This window comes from Pecten maximus, chromosome 14 (assembly GCF_902652985.1).
Source record: "Pecten maximus chromosome 14, xPecMax1.1, whole genome shotgun sequence".
Lineage (NCBI taxonomy): Eukaryota > Metazoa > Mollusca > Bivalvia > Pectinida > Pectinidae > Pecten > Pecten maximus.
Genome location: NC_047028.1, coordinates 9,547,706 through 9,563,650, shown reverse-complemented (window position 1 = coordinate 9,563,650; position 15,945 = coordinate 9,547,706). Strand labels below are relative to the sequence as shown.

At 38.3% G+C, this 15,945-nt stretch overlaps 2 protein-coding genes across 2 annotated transcripts; one reads left to right on the top strand and one right to left on the bottom strand.

Annotated features, from left to right (window-relative positions):
- The first annotated feature begins 1,171 nt into the window (after window positions 1-1,171).
- On the top strand, window positions 1,172-5,942 carry LOC117342902. Its single transcript, XM_033905197.1, has 2 exons — window positions 1,172-1,514; window positions 3,097-5,942. Exons 1-2 carry the CDS (start codon window positions 1,191-1,193, stop codon window positions 3,568-3,570), a joined length of 798 nt encoding a protein of 265 aa, XP_033761088.1. The 5' UTR covers window positions 1,172-1,190; the 3' UTR covers window positions 3,571-5,942.
- A 1,495-nt stretch (window positions 5,943-7,437) lies between these two features.
- Window positions 7,438-10,835, bottom strand: LOC117342901. The gene is made up of 2 exons (XM_033905196.1): window positions 9,408-10,835; window positions 7,438-9,051 (listed from the first exon to the last, which is right to left on the bottom strand). The coding sequence occupies exons 1-2, from the start codon at window positions 10,778-10,780 to the stop codon at window positions 9,033-9,035; spliced, it is 1,392 nt and encodes a 463-aa protein (XP_033761087.1). The 5' UTR covers window positions 10,781-10,835; the 3' UTR covers window positions 7,438-9,032.
- Between the last annotated feature and the right edge of the window lie 5,110 nt (window positions 10,836-15,945).

The window sequence follows — 15,945 nt, the reverse complement described above, 5'->3', positions numbered from 1 at the left end:
GATAACACTGTTGTTCCTGGTTTAAAATTCTCGGAAAACTATAGGAATTCCCCTTTTAATTTTACCGCTGATCTGATACGTAGTACAAATAAAGTAACACGACGTTATGTCATTGATCACATGAATATACAGGTAAAACCCCCAAGTTGGATTGCTGGTCATACTGATGAAAAGGTGTAGTATAAATATCTATGTTACTGTGAAAATGTAACAATACTACCAATTCAAACTTAATTTGAAATTTGTAAAAAACGGTTCAGCTTTTGTTTATCTTGCATACAAGAATGTTGAAATGTGAAAAAGTCATTTGTGGACGAATCGTAAATAATATAGTTTTGTGTTCTTTAAGCTGCCATGGTCCTTTTAAATGTATTCAACAAGCATTAGGTGATACTTCTCTCGTGACCGAGTTTACATAATCAGTAAATTGCTATTGTTAGATTTGATCTAATCTCAAACTCCTGTAAATTTCCGCTATACCAAGAACTCCTTTTAACCGAACGCCACCGAATTATGAGTTGTCCTTTTCTATATCTGTATAACGTTTAAATATAATGTATTGTGTTAATCTAAACACTTCACAAAATTATGTCATCTGGAATAAAATAAAAATTGATTTAAGATAAAGTGATAAAATTATCTTACCTGTTGATATAAGGAAACATGTACTGACCTACTTAGAACATGTTGATTCATAAAAAAATTTTTTTTGCTGTATAACTATTAACGGTTAACCTGAAGTCGACAGTTGTAATTCTGCACATTTGTAAACAGTACTACCTATCATTTTTGTCTATGCAGAGTTTATTAAATGTCAGCGGTAGACAGTCTGTCATACTCAACTGACATTGTCAACACTATACAGTTTGATTGCTGGAAAGTGGAAGCAATGTACTGGTTTGAATTAGACGGACTACTCTCAAGGCATTGTCAACTTGACTATGTAATTTAATGACGCTGATCTTGTCCAATTTATTTCCACATATAAAGCAATGCGTTATGATTTCTGATTAAAATTGCGCTCGTAAAGTATAGAATCCATATAACAAGATACTTGATATGCATCGTGTTTTTAAAAAAAAAATCTTAACTATTAATACACTCACGTCATTTCCCGGAACCAGTGCACTGATAAAATATTTCGGGTATAAAACACCCGTCGTCACAACGGTTTTAAAACTTTAAAAGCTATGGATCGAATCAAAATATCACTGCAAGAACCTTTGCGCGGCGGCAGTGCTGAAAGCATTAGAATATCAAAGCGTGGTGGCAATCATTTTTGTGTTTGCGTTGCTATTGCCGTATCGATAGCCATCCTGGTACTTGAAATTTGGTGTCTTGTGCAGATTCTTTTCTCTATCAAACATCTCAAACAGAACGGAGAGTCAGTAAACGAATCTCACTATAATAGCTACTCATCGACAAGTTCCGACATCGTCCAAGTGCCTTGTAACCGATCAGCACCATGTAACCTACTGTCTGGGCCGAGGAACACTGCTGAATTGTTGAAACTGGTACGTATGCACTTGGAACAATGATTAAAGTTCTCATTGTTATATCCACTGAATAACGCATTTCGTATGTGTCGGTAGGTATAACAATGTTAGATTTGTCACTAGGTATATAACAATGTTATACGGTATTAGATTTGTCACTAGGTACAATGTTAAATGGTGTTATATTTGTCACTAGGTACAATGTTATATGGTGTTAGATTTGTCACTAGGTATATAACAATGTTATATGGTGTTAGATTTGTCACTAGGTATATAACAATGTTATATGGTGTTAGATTTGTCACTAGGTACAATGTTATATGGTGTTAGATTTGTCACTAGGTATATAACAATGTTATATGGTGTTAGATTTGTCACTAGGTATATAACAATGTTATATGGTGTTAGATTTGTCACTAGGTATATAACAATGTTATATGGTGTTAGATTTGTCACTAGGTATATAACAATGTTATATTGTGTTAGATTTTTCACTAGGTACAATGTTATATGGTGTTAGATTTGTCACTAGGTATATAACAATGTTATATTGTGTTAGATTTTTCACTAGGTATATAACAATGTTATATGGTGTTAAATTTGTCACTAGGTATATAACAATGTTATATGGTGTTAGATTTGTCACTAGGTACAATGTTATATGGTGTTAGATTTGTCACTAGGTATATAACAATGTTATATGGTGTTAAGTTTGTCACTAGGTATATAACAATGTTATATGGTGTTAGATTTGTCACTAGGTATATAACAATGTTATATGGTGTTATATTTGTCACTAGGTATATAACAATGTTATATGGTGTTAGATTTGTCACTAGGTACAATGTTATATGGTGTTAGATTTGTCATAGGTACAATGTTATATGGTGTTAGATTTGTCACTAGGTTTATAACAATGTTATATGGTGTTAGATTTGTCACTAGGTATATAACAATGTTATATGGTGTTAGATTTGTCACTAGGTACAATGTTATATGGTGTTAGATTTGTCACTAGGTATATAACAATGTTATATGGTGTTAGATTTGTCACTAGGTATATAACAATGTTATATGGTGTTAGATTTGTCACTAGGTATATTACAATGTTATATGGTGTTAGATTTGTCACTAGGTATATAACAATGTTATATGGTGTTAGATTTGTCACTAGGTACAATGTTATATGGTGTTAGATTTGTCATAGGTACAATGTTATATGGTGTTAGATTTGTCACTAGGTTTATAACAATGTTATATGGTGTTAGATTTGTCACTAGGTATATAACAATGTTATATGGTGTTAGATTTGTCACTAGGTTTATAACAATGTTATATGGTGTTAGATTTGTCACTAGGTTTATAACAATGTTATATGGTGTTAGATTTGTCACTAGGTATATAACAATGTTATATGGTGTTAGATTTGTCACTAGGTATATAACAATGTTATATGGTGTTAGATTTGTCACTAGGTATATAACAATGTTATATGGTGTTAGATTTGCCACTAGGTATATAACAATGTTATATGGTGTTATATTTGCCACTAGGTTTCTAACGATACAGAATTAGATTAGAAATTGTCCATCTTCTTCAGATGCTTGGAGTACGTCGTCAGACACAAGTGAGAAAGAAGAAGAGCCGGAATCATCTGAAACAAACATTAAACGTCCACTTTACCCTCAATCAAAGTCATAATCAATCTCTTATTTGGACTCATTCCTTACATGGTAGGGAATACGAGAGTGACGGAACTGTCACAATAACAGAGAACGCTACATATGGATTGTATAACACATTTACGTTACAATCTCCCCGGCATGGTGGTGATGAAGTGGTAGAGATTCAGCATCAAATCAACCTTGAACGCCCCTCAGAACATTATTCACCTGATGCGCTTCTGAAGGAGACTATCAAATTGAGTCCCTCTCCTCAATCTTACGTGGAACATGGGTTCTTTGAGTTCGTGTATTTGCACGAAGGCGATCGAATTTACCCTGTTTTATCAAACACATCATATATCTATAACGCGAGACACTCAAGCTCCTGGGGACTGTTTCAGATCACTTAGATAATGTGGTTGGTTTGACAGTTTCCCTCCGAGGATGACAGGCATCAGAGTTTGATTCGACAGTTTCTTTCCAGAAGATAACAGACATCAGTGTTAGGTTCGACAGTTTCTTTCCAGAAGATGACAGACATCAGTGTTAGGTTCGACAGTTTCTCTCCAGAAGATGACAGCATCAGTGTTTGGTTCGACAGTTTCTCTCCAGAAGATGACATGCACTGGTGTTTGGTTCGACAGTTTCCCCTCCGCGGATGACAGGCATCAGTGTTTGGTTCGACAGTTTCCCCTCCAAGGATGACAGAATCAGTGTTTGGTTCGACAGTTTCCCCTCCAAGGATGACAGACATCAGTGTTTGGGTCGACAGTTTCCCCTCGAAGGATGACAGAATCAGTGTTTGGTTCGACAGTTTCCCCTCCAGAAGATAACAGGCATCAGTGTTTGGTTCGACAGTTTCCCCTCCAAGGATGACAGACATCAGTGTTTGGTTCGACAGTTTCCCCTCCAAGGATGACAGGCATCAGTGTTTGGTTCGACAGTTTCCCCTCCAAGGATGACAGGCATCAGTGTTTGGTTCGACAGTTTCCCCTCCAGAAGATGACAGACATCAGTGTTTGGTTCGACAGTTTCCCCTCCAAGGATGACAGAATCAGTCTTTGGTTCGACAGTTTCCCCTTCGAGGATGACAGGCATCAGTGTTTGGTTCGACAGTTTCCCCTCCGAGGATGACAGGCATCAGTGTTTGGTTCGACAGTTTCCCCTCCAAGGATGACAGGCATCAGTGTTTGGTTCGACAGTTTCCTCTCCGAGGATGACAGGCTTCAGTGTTTGGTTCGACAGTTTCCCCTCCAAGGATGACAGACATCAGTGTTTGGTTCGACAGTTTCCCCCCCAAGGATGACAGAATCAGTGTTTGGTTCGACAGTTTCCCCTCCAAGGATGACAGAATCAGTGTTTGGTTCGACAGTTTCCCCTCCATGGATGACAGGCTTCAGTGTTTGGTTCGACAGTTTCCCCTCCAAGGATGACAGAATCAGTGTTTGGTTCGACAGTTTCCCCTCCAAGGATGACAGGCATCAGTGTTTGTTTCGACAGTTTCCCCTCCAAGGATGACAGAATCAGTGTTTGGTTCGACAGTTTCCCCTCCAAGGATGACAGAATCAGTGTTTGGTTCGACAGTTTCCCCTCCAAGGATGACAGACATCAGTGTTTGGTTCGACAGTTTCCCCTCCAAGGATGACAGACATCAGTGTTTGGTTCGACAGTTTCCCCTCCAAGGATGACAGACATCAGTGTTTGGTTCGACAGTTTCACCTCCAGAAGATAACAGGCATCAGTGTTAGGTTCGACAGTTTCCCCTCCAAGGATGACAGGCTTCAGTGTTTGGGTCGACAGTTTCCCCTCGAAGGATGACAGAATAAGTGTTTGGTTCGACAGTTTCCCCTCCAGAAGATGACAGAATCAGTGTTTGGTTCGACAGTTTTCCCTCCAAGGATGACAGACATCAGTGTTTGGTTCGACAATTTCCCCTCCAAGGATGACAGAATCAGTGTTTGGTTCGACAGTTTCCCCTTCGAGGATGACAGGCATCAGTGTTTGGTTCGACAGTTTCCCCTCCGAGGATGACAGACATCAGTGTTTGGTTCAACAGTTTCCCCTCCAAGGATGACAGACATCAGTGTTTGGTTCGACAGTTTCCTCTCCAGAAGATGACAGACATCAGTGTTTGGTTCGACAGTTTCCCTCCAGAAGATAACAGGCATCAGTGTTTGGTTCGACAGTTTCCCCTCCAAGGATGACAGGCTTCAGTGTTTGGTTCGAAAGTTTCCCCCTCCAAGGATGACAGAATCGGTGTTTGGTTCGACAGTTTCCTCTCCAGAAGATGACAGGCTTCAGTGTTAGGTTCGACAGTTTCTAGCCAGAAGATGACAGGCATCAGTGTTAGGTTCGACAGTTTCTCGCCATAAGATGACAGGCTTCAGTGTTTGGTTCGACAGTTTCCCCTCCAGAAGATGACAGGCATCAGTGTTAGGTTCGACAGTTTCTCTCCAGAAGATGACAGGCATTGGTATTTGATTCGACAGTTTCCCCTCCGAGGATGACAGGCATCAGTGTTCGATTCGACAGTTTCCCTCAAGAAGATGACGATCATCAGTATTTGGTTCGACAATATATTCTTCTCCCCTGAAGATGGCAGTGCTTTTAGTTGGAAGTTCTCTTATTTTTTTGGATGTAAATTATATTGATGCAATGACTTGTTATATTTGCTTTCCTTATGGTTTTGTTTCTCCTTTGTTTCTCTGATGTTTTTCAGGGCGAGAGTTTGTATATGTAAAACACTTTATAGATGATTGAATAAATTGTTTTGAAAATGAAATGAAAGTGACTGGATTTTGTATTGAGTTTCGGTTCAGAACAGTGTCTTAAGTAATACCAACAGATTTCAGGAGTTGGGCTAGGCACGAGGGGGGGGGGGGGGGGGGGGGATGATATAACTTCGTCTCAGGTGACCTAAAATGTGTTTCGTTTATTCGGACTTTCGATTTATTTGTTATTTGAGGTTTTAAGATTTATTCCACTACAATAGTACACTTTTATTTTTCTCAATTTCTCTGTACATGTAAATGTGGAGGATATTAAGGATAATCTATATAGCAGAATAATGTTGAATTTCAAAAACGAGTAAATATCTAAATATTTGCACAAAAATAGCCATGTACATGTAATATACCAATATGTTTGTTTGGACATGTAGTTTCTAAAAATCACCAATAATTTGCTGTAGGTTTTTTTTTGTTTTTGTTTAACGTCCTATTGACAGCCAGGGTCATTTAAGGACGTGCCAGGTTTTGGTGGTGGAGGATAGCCGGAGTACTCGGAGAAAAACCACCGGCCTACGGTCAGTACCTGGCAACTGCCCCACGTAGGTTTCGAACTCGCAACCCAGAGGTGGAGGGCTAGTGATAAAGTGTCGGGACACCTTAACCACTCGGCCACCGCGGCCCCCTGTAGATGCTATCAGTTTTTTTATACAGTTACTTTGTGGTAAGATGTAGCATGGAATGATTCCTAAGTTACGCAAATGACCAAACCTGAAAAATAGTCAAGCTGTTATGCTTACAAGTGTCTATAGGACAAGGTAGGAGCATATTTTTGATCGGATTTTACTTGATGTAAGTATTTTGTTTTGAACTTGAAAGGCAAATGGCTGCTGTGGATAATATTACACAAACATGGTATATAGGAAGGCATTTCGATCAATAAAAATGTTCCTATATCATACTTTTAAGACATCTGATCGTAGTAAGGACCCTTTTAAGTCAAATTGTTTGTGGCCTTTTTCAGCAATGTGCATATTTTATCCCAAGCTTTACGGTTAATTTTTTAACGTCAGGATGCCTTTGGCACCTGCCGTTATAGTCGTGGTGGGTAAATTTTGTTAGTCACACTTTTGTTTCCGGCTAACAGCTTCTCTTTTCTGTGATCCACAATGATATACATCCGCAGCCTAATATAGTTCCTATTTTAACAGCAATTATTGACACGATTTAACCGATTGTTCCCGTGTTTACTGCAATTATTTAAAATGAAATATGAATGTTTGGTTTAGACTATTTTAGATTATAAATATAAACATTTTCGTCATCAGTATATGCAATTTTGTTGGCGAAGGATTACGTAGTTTTGTCTCAATCCTGCCTTGAAAACGAAAGTAAAAAAATCAGTTTGATCGTCGTGGAAATTTACATGCATTCACAGAGAAACTATCCACATGTCTAAGACTCATATGTTCATCCTTTCTCCTACAATCTCCGTTCGTGCCTAATGCCAGAAAACACACAAACACTTGAATAAATTGCAAAAGGGGCGACCGACCCGCGTACTAGTTTATTAATTACCATGAAATACATACATTTCACAATGCAATCTTTTACACTAACGATGTACACAGCCAAAACAAGTTATATTATTTCCATCACAATACCCCTACAAAAAATACGATGACCATGAAAGCACTCAACATCGCACCGACTCTCGGTAGGCAATGTATGTACACTACCTACATTGTGTATATACACACAAATGTATTTCTGAAGACAGTCACGAACTGTCACGCCCGCGACGTTGTGTGCTAATCCAATAAACCTTTCTGCAATAAAAGCAGATTTAACAACAAAACAAAATTTGTATCGAAAATTTTAACGAACGCTGACCGTGTATACGCCTAAAAGGTCGTCGCCTGAATGACACAACCGCGAACACGCACGTGCTTCGCAGGTAACATATAGCGCCACCTAGCGGCCCGCTCTACTATAGGAGAAATTAATTTCGTTCTTATTCCGCCTAGTCAAACGAAAGAAATTACATTTCTCCTACAATCTCCGTTCGTGCCTAATGCCAGAAAACACACAAACACTTGAATAAATTGCAAACGGGGCGACCGACCCGCGTACTGAATACCAAAGAACGGGAACAGTATATTGTCATATACCTAAATTCCTGGAAACTAACAATCTCTCCTCAAGGGAATCATTTACATAACAGTCTTTCGCATTCTCCGATTTCCATCTGCCGTGCCTCTTAAATATTCTGTCTGCCACTTTTAAATTAGCCGCGCTTGTTGCTCCGCCGGACCGTAAACTGTGTAAACCATATTTACTGATATCAGATACGAAAGGAGAGTACATTTGAATAAATAACTCGCGCATCCGCGTGTATGACAGAGGTTTGTTCTCATCGCGCAAAATAAAACCATTGCTGGTCTTAGTAATAGATCGAAACACATACAATGTACCGATCTGAACCAAGTATTAACTCCGCGATATCAATATACCTCTCCAGATTGGATACCGGACATAACTTAGTATACGTCCTAGCTATTACAACATGGTCACCGTCCCTATAAATATCAGTCTTGCTCTGACGAATTGAAATAGTCATATGACTTTCAGAAAATTCAATGTCGCACATACGTATGCTAAGTAATTCTGATACGCGTAAAAAACCTGCATAGGCTATCAAACAACCACAAATTGTACGCTGCGAAAATAAATCTTTGTCACTGTAATTCGCAGAATACATAGATTCTAACAGTTCTGGAGTAATAGGGTCCTTCCTATTCCTCGGTGTAGACAAACGCCTCTTTGCTCCCTCGAGAATGTTCCTCACTAATAATGAATCAGTGGGAGAATCCCTCCCAATGATAGATGCGCCCATTTTAAACTATAATAGGCTTGCATAACCGGGCTTGACGTCGCACTATGCTGGACTAAACACGCGAGATAGAGAGCAACATGGATGGCCCTAGCCGGAAAACACTCCACCTCAGATAACCCTTTTTTCATGGCCCAGTCCTTCCAACGTACGAATCCCTGGTAATACCCTTTCGTTGTGCTACTGGCTTTACTTTCGGCCAAAAGTTGAGGGAGGAGACTGACGTATCCGACTAAGGCCCCAGGCAGCTCTGCTATTTCCCGCTTGAAAGCCTGCGAAAATATGTTTAAACAAAACAAAAATACTAAATTAAAATGTCAGCAGTAAGTTGCTTATTTACATATAGTATCACATCCAAAACGCCCCTATCAAAAAACCACCACCAGGATTTCACGTACTATTATGGAGTACGACCATCGTAAACAGTTATAGGTTAATACATTTAGCATTGTTAAAATTTAACCTCAGAGCAATCATCTTGAAAGGAAGATCAATCCTTCCGAACACAGACTTATTCCCTCTTCCCATAGAGTAGGATTCTTTGTTAGTGGGTAAGTATATAAATTCCACCACCTCTGGTATAAAGCCACCACCACTTGGACATAAAAATGGCCAAAAACTGGCTGACCTCCAAAGAGGTACCACCATGGTCCCATATGCGCCACACTGCTGCAAATAACTAAGGACACGATGCACTATGCATACTGGTGGAACATACCACCCGTTTACACCTTGCCAATCGGCTGTAAACGCATCCATACCGGACGACCCCACATTCCAATACCTTGAAAAATACACAGGTAACTTGTTATTGTTATCGCTGGCGAACCAGTCTATCTCGTGGGGTCCCCAAAGGGAATCTAAAAACTGAAAAATATCACTGGAAACACCCCAATCATCACAATCGACAATACGACTTATGAAATCTGCCTTTTCATTCTCGTTTCTCGGAACCCACTCGATATCATTTGATATACAATTTCTTAAACAGGTGTAAAATATAGATAATGCAACCTTCTGCAAGTCGGCCCTCATGCTGCCCTTGTTTACAATAGATACAACATTCTTATTGTCCGTGTACCATCTGACCCGTCTACCCCGAAAGACGTGCAACAATGACGTCATGACCCTGTCCACAGTGGACAGTTCTCGCCAAGTAGAACTCCTACCGGCTTTAACCTCGGACCACATACCGTGTGAAGTACCCATAGGGGTATTCATGACGTACCCGCCGTATCCTGTATGACTCGCGTCGCTAAAAACAATAGATTGACAGGAATTATCATTAATGAACTTTTCCCCATTAATTTCGCTAACAGATTTGTCCCAAAACTTGAGTTGTTCAACGCTTTGACCCGACAACACTATGTCGACGTTCCACGAAGGGGACAAAGCCACGTCCATACTCAAACATTTTGTCATTATGTAGACAACGTTACCCAAGATATATGACATAGAAATGATCTGTCCAACAACAGAAGACACCTTTTTAACCCTCACAACTCCTCTCTCCTCTATATCTGTTATTACCCCTGAAATACTTGAACGTAACTTTGTCAATCTGACATCGGGAACTTTTAAAATACCCAAAACAGTGTCAATATAATTCCCGAGGAAAACTAATTGTCTGACAGGCAACCAAGTAGACTTCTCTGGTTTCGGCACAAACCCGCTCAAAATCAAATCATTCTTGACCTGACTGGATATAGAAGCACACACTGTCTCATCTCTATGAGTACCTAACCCATCATCTAAATACATAAGAACTTCTTTGCCCTCGGATCTCCACTTCTTAATCAAAGGCCTGGTTAGCTTTGTGAAAATGTAACAAGCCGAGCTAAGACCAAACGGAAGTACTTTGAATTTAAAAAATTGCACCTTGCCCCCCAAACGCCAGGAAAACCCTAAAAATTTTGTATGGCGCTCAAAAATATCAACATGATGGTATGCGGAATGAATATCAAACTTAAAGCAAAAACTATCTTTCTTGATGAATTGCATGGCTACCCTGATATCCTCAAACTTCACACTGGTCTTCCATAAATGATGGTTTACATGCCTTAAGGGTAATGCACATAGCAAATTCTGCCAAAATGCCTTGCTAAAACTATAAGGAAATAAATAATGTTTTAAAAAAATCCATGATGAAAACTGAAATCCCATATATTAACACCTTATAATACAAGAATGATTCCCAAAATGTTTAGGTTATGTGACATTTTGAGGGTAAAAACTCAAAAAAATATGCATTTCTGGAAAAGTTTTAAGGCTCTCAAAATATGGTAAATAAATAAAGCATCTTTTTTGAATAATAAAGTCATATCTATAATGAAGTTCGTGCCAGCCCGTTTATATAAAAAAAATTGGCCAGTATCCACAACACAGCACAAACTTTTTTGTGTGTCAAAGATTTGAGTCGTGTTGTAGTCGGTATTTCCAAATTTGTACCCTCAATTTACAGTACTAATCGAGGCCGATCACAGGCCATACCATCTTAATTATGCATTGAACATGAAATTTAAACCTTAAACTTGTTATTCGTGGGTCACATTGTTGGATTGCATCTATTCGATCACTTTTGTGGCCTGTTCTTGAAAAGCCGTAATTACGTTGTTCCACTTCCTGTGCGGCATCTTGTCGCGCAATAATATATAGTTGTATTTTAGTAGAAATGTGGATTAAAGTGTTGTTGTACTTATTTGTTATATGATTTTGATTCATCATATTCCAAACCATTGAAATGTTTATATGTGGTGAAATGTCAGTGTGATTTAGATATAAATAACAATTCAATTTCATAAATTTTCTTATAGCGGAACTACTTCCGGAATTGTGTGTCCGGTTGTGCTTCGGCTATTGATACATCAACACGACGAGTAAACATGAGGTTTCTTACAAAACCACGATATTAATCAACGATGCAGTATTTATGAATATATATAGGTAAGTAAAATGTAACCTTATCCATTACTGCAAACATCCGATCGTTTGTTTTTAATGTTATATGAAGGAATACAGGTAAGGTTTTGACATTGTGACATGCGGGTGTTACTTGACAGTACCGCATATTCAGATATGTTTATAGTGTGCAATATTGCTTCCAAAAATAATATAAATACAAATTCAACATTTATATAATATATAATTGCTATAGAATAGTCATGAGTTGCTAGTATGTTTTTTATCAATTAATACAAACCAAACGAAGAATGTACGGAGTGCCATAAGTGACACGTGTAATATCAACACTGATGAAGTTCGTGTAATGTTTGGTGTACATGTGAAGACTACAGGTTTTGTATGTTTGTGGGATGGTATGATACACTTTTATAAGAAAAGGAATGGCAAACAAATCCAAAAAACACAACAAAACGCCATTTGGTAAAGCAACAGGAAAATATTCCATTCAAAGAAAATGGAAAAGAACAAAATACTATACAGTAAAAGCTAACTGTGACAGAAGACCAGTATATAAGGGCCAAACATATAGATACAAAAACAAATTGACAATATTCAGAGACAGATTACTAAAGCATTACAACATCAGGGCTAAAACAAAGAACAATGCGGTGAAAAAAACATATTTCAATCATGATTTCCAAGACTTGTATAGCATACACAAGGTACTGGTGGATTCAGAGGATGGTGGGTTCAAATACAGAATCAAACGGGTCAGTTCAACTGAATATGATGGGTACAGATTGGTCAGTCTGAACCAATTTCAAGATTTTCTGGCAACAACTACCTTGCACTCGATGCATTGTAATGGTCTTCGTGTTTTGAATAAAGTATGTCCAAATGTACCTCCTTTGAAACTGATACGTGAAATTAGAAGCAATGGGTTGGCAAGTATTATCCTCACAGAGTGCCAAGGATGCAAACAGACATTTAAATTTCAATCAAGTGCACAGTTACCATTGTCTAATAATACCATGAATACTAGTAGTAAACATTATGATATTAATGTCCGTGCAGTATGGGGAACGATGGTGACGGGAGGTGGTCTTTCTCAATTAAATGAGTTCTTGGGAACAGTAAATGCACCAGGAATGTCACAGAGCACATTCACTACTATCGAACAGGAGATAGGAGATTTATGGGGTGAAATTCTGCAAAAGGAAATGCTTGAGGCGGGTGCAGAAGAAAGACGCATTGCCATTGAGAAGGGAAATTATGACGATGGAATACCTTGCATATCAGTGGTTGCTGATGGAGGCTGGAGCAAGCGCTCCCACAAACATAGTTACAATGCCCTGGGTGGGGTTGCAGTTATCATTGGCGCAGAGACGGGAAAGTTGCTCCATATTGGAGTCAGGAATAAACATTGTTACCTCTGTAATAGAGCAGACACCACCCATACACATCCACCTCCTCATAGATGTTTTTGTAATTGGAAAGAGAGTTCACAGGCAATGGAGGCTGACATAATTGTTGATGGTTTTTTAAAAGCAGAAAAGGTCCATGGAGTAAGGTATACGAGACTCATAGCTGATGGTGATTCATCTGTTTACGCTAAAATCCAGGAGAAAGTGCCAGTGTGGGGACACCATGTTGCGAAGATAGAATGCGCGAACCATGTTTGCAAATGCTTGCGAACAAATCTTGAAAAACTGGTTGCTGATAATCAGTACTACAAAGGTAAAGGAAAGCTATCGAAGACAGCAAGAATGAGAATTGCAAGTTGTGTTAGAAGTGCCATTCGAATGCGATCCAAAGAAACAAATAAAGCAGAAGCTGTACGCAAACTTCAAAAAGATATACACAATTCAGTCCATCATGTATTTGGAAACCACATTAATTGCAGTGACTTTTGTAAGGCCAGGGATTGTAATAATGTGTCTCTACAATCAAACATAGAAGTTAGTAGCAACAACGTTGACAATACAGCAGAAGAAACAATACCAGATGTTCTAGAAGAAGTCACTGATATATGGGCAGAAACATTGAATGCCAATGAGGAAGAACTGTCCAGAGGGGATTGCAATATATTAGAGACATTGGATTCGATGATGCTTAAGGATATCAGCAACATATTGGAAAGAGTAGCTGCCAAATCATCAAGATTACTTGGAAACACAACTACAAATCTAGCTGAATCTTGGATGGCGATAAGGGCAAAATTCGATGGAGGCAAGCTCTACAATAGGTGCAATCGTGGATCCTGGCACTCTAGATGCTATGGTGGAGCATTACGAAAAAATTATGGTCCACAGTGGTCACCAAAGGTCTGGCAAGAAACAACCTCAACCAAAGCTGGCAAGCATTTTGAAAGGCTTTATAATACCAGGCAGACAGCACTTCTTCAAACAAAGAAAGGCCAGAATAAGCCAGAGCGAAAAGCAAGAAGATGGAAGAGGAAAATGGAAAGTACGAAGAAAGCTGAATGTAAGAAAGCACGGAAAGAGTATGGCGAAGATTCATTAGAGGCAGTACCTGATCTTTCATCAGACAGGCTGACAGAGTTGCAAACCACGTACTTCAAGACCCACATTGACCTTGAAGATAGTAAGATGAAGTCAATTGAACGTGTCACAAGAAAGCAGTCGGCATCAGCTGTATGGCAAAAAGAAAGGAAGAAGCGTATAACATCTTCAAATTTCGGTGCTGTTGTCAAACGCAATCCCAAAATCAATGTGAAGAACCTAGTTAAAAAAATGCTCTACAGTCCATTCAAAGGAAATCTTTACACCAGACATGGCATCCAGGCGGAACAGATGTCCATAAAAGAATACATTTGTAAAAAGAAGGAAGAACATGTTGAAGTAACCGTGGAACAAGTAGGTCTCTCTATAGATTTTGACAATAAATTCCTTGCGACAAGTCCTGATGGAAAGGTCAATGAAAAAAATGGTGAAACTGGACTTCTAGAAATTAAAAATCTGCTCCAAAACAAACCCTTGAACTTGTATGAAGCCGCAAGTACTGTAAATGGTTTCTGTTTACAATTGATAGACAACAAATTACATTTAAAGCAGTCTCATGATTACTACTACCAAATACAGGGGCAGATGAACATAACCAATTTACCATGGACAGATTTTGTGGTTAGAACAGAAAAACCATATCAACTGTTTCTAGAACGGATCTATAGAGACCAAAATCTGTGGATAGAGAAGATGGTACCGAAACTGGATGCATTTTATCACAAAGCAATGTTGCCAGAACTAGCTGCACCAACAAATAACACTCTTATGGGGATACGAGAACCAGGCATTTGGGTATGTTAACTATGGACCCATACGTATACACACACATTTGGTGATGTGCTCATTTATGTATCCATAAAATATGTGTGTGGTAACACTTGTGGTACAAATTATTTTCTAGCAATATAACCAAAAAAATACCAAAATTCAATACAAATATGTAATATATTATAGATGTAAAACATATGAAATATAGTAATAAAACAATGATAAATGGATTCAACATATGTAATTAATGTTTATATTATATTTGTTCTTGCAGTTTACTCCTTCACAAACTACAAGGACAGTCACACAGAGAACAAGAAAGACTGAAGGACAGAAAGTGAAAGCTGCAAATCAAAATCCATCAGCTTATGGCAACAGTGATATTCCTACAACTTCAAGGCAGGGGTAATTAATTTCTAATAGTCTATTAGCAGTCTAATAGTTATAATATAATATAATATTATGTTTTATCTGCTAACTTCTATACGTTATACAAAAACGAAACTCTCTAGTGGTTGTGTTTTTGTTGATATTTGTCGGGGAATGAGATGAACTTTATATACAATCTCGTTATGTAATTCTTTAAAGAATAACACTCGCTAAAGGTAGTGTATTTTTTTTTTAAGAGTATACCTAACTCCATTGTATATTATACAAATATCTTATGGCTTAACATGCTCTTGTCCAGAATATTGAACCCAAGGTGGTTGTAATCAACAAGTGTTATATTGCACAAGGCCTTATTGTTTATTACACCCACCGAGGGGAAATATCTTGGACCAGAGCACACTAAGCCATAAGATATTTGTTTTATTACATAGAGCTTAATGTATTCAATATAATATCAGTTCTTGTTGAGATTTTTTAAACATCAGATTTTAAACAACTTTTGATAGGGAAGAAACCATAAAACTTTTACGAGGTGTACTTGCTTATGCATATTCTTGCTGTATGTAGCTTTTATATGGTCGA